The sequence below is a fragment of the Larimichthys crocea genome, chromosome XVII (genome assembly GCF_000972845.2).
Source record: "Larimichthys crocea isolate SSNF chromosome XVII, L_crocea_2.0, whole genome shotgun sequence".
NCBI classification, from domain to species: domain Eukaryota; kingdom Metazoa; phylum Chordata; class Actinopteri; family Sciaenidae; genus Larimichthys; species Larimichthys crocea.
Window position 1 is genome coordinate 16,985,405 of NC_040027.1, and position 4,639 is coordinate 16,990,043.

The 4,639-nt window shown below is 37.9% G+C and overlaps 1 protein-coding gene across 1 annotated transcript in view; it reads right to left on the reverse strand.

The window, feature by feature from the left end:
• Positions 1-4,473, reverse strand: part of LOC104920773 (cytochrome b-c1 complex subunit 10-like) — a 6,331-nt gene extending 1,858 nt beyond the window's left edge. The window contains exon 1 of the mRNA XM_010733141.3: positions 4,258-4,473. Within this exon, the coding sequence (XP_010731443.1) occupies positions 4,258-4,319 (62 nt within the window). The 5' untranslated portion in view covers positions 4,320-4,473. The remainder of the gene's footprint in view (positions 1-4,257) is intronic.
• Between the last annotated feature and the right edge of the window lie 166 nt (positions 4,474-4,639).

Consider the following 4,639-nt stretch of genomic DNA (forward strand, 5'->3'; position numbering starts at 1 on the left):
AACTTGGTAACCTGGTAACTACGTAACCTGGTAACTAGTCCAGCTGGTCACAAACAGGCGTGCTAAGCTAAAGTTAGCCAGAGGGTCACGCAGAAGGACACAGCGTCACTTTGAACCTGAAAACAGCTCTTTAAAGTTGTTTACCAGCACCGTGCTCCACCTCGGTTATTTACTTTAACTTACCACGTCCTCAGATAGCAATGTACTTGGCGCCGACGACTTTACTGAGTATGTTTTGGACCATCCTGACCTTCTCTCAGTTTGTAGTTCTTTACTCTCGGGGGTGGCTATGGGACCCTGGGCTGCCTCTTCTCATGCCTGTTTAAAAGAAAACATAACAAACGTGCTGCGTGCAAACACTTCAGGGTCGCTTCAGGCAACCCATTCATTTAAAAAAAAAAAAAAAAAAAACATGCTCTGACTTTGGCAGCCACACTGTGAAACTCAACAGTATTAACCATAGACAGTCAGTGGTATCAACAGGTATCTTGGACTTCCATTTAATGTGGTTGCTTTGGGCAAAATGGAAAATATGAACAAATTCATTTTCCGAACTACAATAAACCCTTTATTACAATGTTTTCCTTTTATTTTTCCTTTTTGTATACAATATTCAAAAGCCAGACATTGGAAAAGGTATAATCTGTTATTAAAAATGGCACATTTATTGCTACATTACTTGTTTATACAGGACCAGTTCTCATATATAGATTTATATATATATAAAAAAAAGAGAGAGAAAGAGAGAGCGAGAGAAAGATTGAGTGAGGCACTCTGAGGACCCTGCAGGAGTCAGCGTCCTCACTCCATGATGTCAGGCTCTGTACCTGTGAATGTATATAACACTCAATAGTTCCCCCCCTTTTTTAATTCAACAAAAGATATGACAAAATTGTTGAAAGCAAGTGTTTTATTACTGCTTTCTGATACCAAAAACAAGTTCAAGCCCGTCAACTGAACATTTTCCATCGTAATATTGTATTTTCTGTTGACATTATGTGCTCCTGCAGTAGTCGGGTTGCTTTTTCTGCAGATTTTCAAACTGTGTTCTATGTCAAAAGATTTGTTTTAAGAAAAAGGTTTTTCCCCAAAGAAATAATTTGAGCATGTGTTGTAGGCTAATGGGATGTTCACAGAATACTAAATGACATCAAGTCAGAGTTTCCCTTGGAACAGATAGATCGGCATATCCATTACACTTATTGATCTTGTAATAATAAAAAGCAAAACTTCAAATACAACTCTTTGAAAGAAGTGATAAGAACTTCTCACAAAAAGTCACCGTCAACGCCGTCAAAGAGCTGGAAGAGTAAAAGGTCAGAGGTGAAAAATTGTCACTGGAGTAACTAAATATACTGAAAGTCACTGCAGCAAAGGGCTTGCACTCTGATATACAGAATTTAAATTGCTCCAAGTCAATAGAAGCTCCAGCTACTACAGAAAAAATAAAACTCACTCCCCTACATTTGAAATTGAAGCAACACATACACTGAAACATGTTAATGTGCTCAAAAGCAGACATCAGAGCAAAAGCAGCATCTCTTGAACCCGTAATGTCAAATTGATTTAGCAATATAGGGCAGATAGAAAGAAAACTCATGACCTGGACCCATGACCACTAAAACAGCGTTTGGACAATATAATCCAGTTGAATAATTAGAAAAAAAAGGAATAAAAACTAAACAGATCTACGTAACATTTATTATTTAACTAGATACACTGAAAGAAAATCTCTTTATACCATTTAAACTTCTTCCTGAAAATTGAAAAAGCATTAGGAGAAGGGAGGGTGGGGGAATGAACAAGTACCTCTTTAATCTCCATGATAAATGAAATGATATGGTTCACAAAATAAAACTGTCTTAAATGAAAATACAAGTTCAGGCACTGATAAGGTATCACTCTCCCATCATGTCATCTAAGTCTTGAGAATGAAAAGGCCACACTATTGATTTGTATAGGTCTTTTTCTTCATCTCTTTTTGTAGAAATTAAACACACAAAATGCTCTACCTCCCATTTGTGATACATGTTGGTAAAAACATTCACAACATGACATGACATGGGAATAACATCACAATAACACTGTTTTGTTCTCCATTTTATCCTTTACCTTACACCCAAATACCCATGTCTGCCGCCCAAATAAATGCGCAGGCTTACTAGAAAGTGAGCTGCCCACTGAGAGCCACTTGATTGAGGGCAGACTTAGAAAAAAGGTGAAATGAAAACTACTATACTGTACTGAGAAAAAAAAGAAAAAAAAAAAAAGGAACACAACTTTGAAAATGAAAGTGTCCACATTTGTTGGTAGCTACATTCAAAAACCAGTTGCATAATTACTGTTGAGACAAAAATCCCTTCCCACATTTTTCCTCAGTGCCTCACTGCTAAAGTAGAACACTTCAACAGGACTGTGGCACACACACGCTGTCCACAAACCCCCAAATGGAAAGAAATAATTAATCTGGGTAGCTGATGATAAGCCTTACAACTAAAACTGGAATAAAGGATACACCAAACGTTTCAACATTTTTCATCTGTTGACCCTTGTCATTTTGCCATCCAGGTTCAATTTTGAATTAATTTTTTTTTTATGAACAATTTCACTTTAAATGTCAAATATCCCCTTATTCAGCTCATCTACAATACACTCTAAACTTCAAACTAATATTGCCATTTATGTAAAAAATCTACAATGTATAGACTAACAAAAAAAAATATATATTTTTTATATATATTTAATTTTGAAAAATGAAACATATCAGAGTAATGTATGAAGTGAATTTACACATCACACTTCTCTCAGTAAGAAAACTGACGACAAACTTACTCAGGAGGAAGGTGAGGGGCTGTAATTCAGTGGGAATGCTCTTAGGAAAGGAAAGCCTCCGTTACACAAAGGCTTGTCTGCTAATTCAACGTGGACTGATGAGATCCCGCCGTCAAAAAAAGGAACCCAGATTTTTTAATTTTTGTTGTTTCTATACAAACATCGATTCAAGAGGGGAGGGGGGATCTTGAGCTGTTATCTGTCGTGGATTTTCAGTAAACCATTCAGTAGTAAGTAAGAGCACTAATGGTGCTGTGTCACTTAGCAAGTGTCTCAAATGGCTTTTATGCAAGACTTTCAGGGACTAAATGCACAACAGGTCGACACTTAACGTCCAGCCTAAACCTATACAACTGTGCTTTGTCTCGTCTGTGTATGCTTTAGTACATAAAGCAGTACAAAAACCTGAACCTATGACAAGGGATTCTGGAGTAACTCTAGAATTCGTGGTCAAACAATAGGAAGAACAGTTTTGTTGAGTGACAGACTGGATAATTCATAACCTTCAGGAAGGAGTCTTCTATTCCAGTCTCCAGATGCGCCTTGTGGGAGGAGACCGGGCTTCAGGCAGAGACTGCCTCTGGGGTCAGAGTTCCCGTCTTTCTTAAGCTGCTTTTGGACTGTCAAAACTTTGACCTTCCTTGTGACCTTTCCATTGCCTTCCCCAAACGTTTGCTGTAAGATCAGAAAAGGTCACTGAATTTAGACAATTCAACTGACTATGGGCTTGGTTACATAACATATGTATAGACTGCCATCACGCTGGGAATGACATACATTAAAAATAATTGCTCATACAACATAAAGCAATCCCTCACAATAAATGTTCCTCACATGTAAAGCAATTTGCTTAAATGTCAATAGAAAACATGTAACAATTAGGCACAAATCCTTGATTCCAATTTGCTGGTTTGTCGTTACTTCACACACAAAAAAAAACCTACCAAAATCTAATGTGACGAGCCCCCATTTTGTCACAACCTGGCTCAGAGGTATGACAAAAGATGGAGTCCACACATGCTTTTAAACTATAAAACATAAATTTATTTAAACTACATAAGATTAACTGTGCATATCAGTATATTACAATAAAGCAATATAAACACGTGTGGGTAGATATTGAAGCCTTGAGTGTGGAATAATGTGGATGTCTTTAGCAATAACAGTGAGAAATACAAATCTTTAAGCGGTCAGTGTGATCACTGATTCACCTCTTTCACTCCGTTGCCTAGGTAACTTGGTAACTAGGTAACCTGGTAACTAGGTAACTTGGTAACTAGTCCAGCTGGTCACAAACAGGCATGCTAAGCTAAAGTTAGCCAGAGGGTCACGCAGAAGGACACAGCGTCACTTTGAACATGAAAACAGCTCTTTAAAGTTGTTTACCAGCACCGTGCTCCACCTCGGTTATTTACTTTAACTTACCACGTCCTCAGTATAGCAATGTACTTGGCGCCGACGACTTTACTGAGTATGTTTTGGACCATCCTGACCTTCTCTCAGTTTGTAGTTCTTTACTCTCGGGGGTGGCTCTGAAGGACCCTGGGCTGCCTCTTCTCATGCCTGTTTAAAAGAAAACATAACAAACGTGCTGCGTGCAAACACTTCAGGGTCGCGTCAGGCAACCCATTCATTTAAAAAAAAAAAAAAAAAAACATGCTCTGACTTTGGCAGCCACACGTGATGAAATCAACAGTATTAACCATAGACAGTCAGTGGTATCAACAGGTATCTTGGACTTCCATTTAATGTGGTTGCTTTTGGCAAAATGGAAAATATGAACAAATTCATTTTCCGAACTACAATA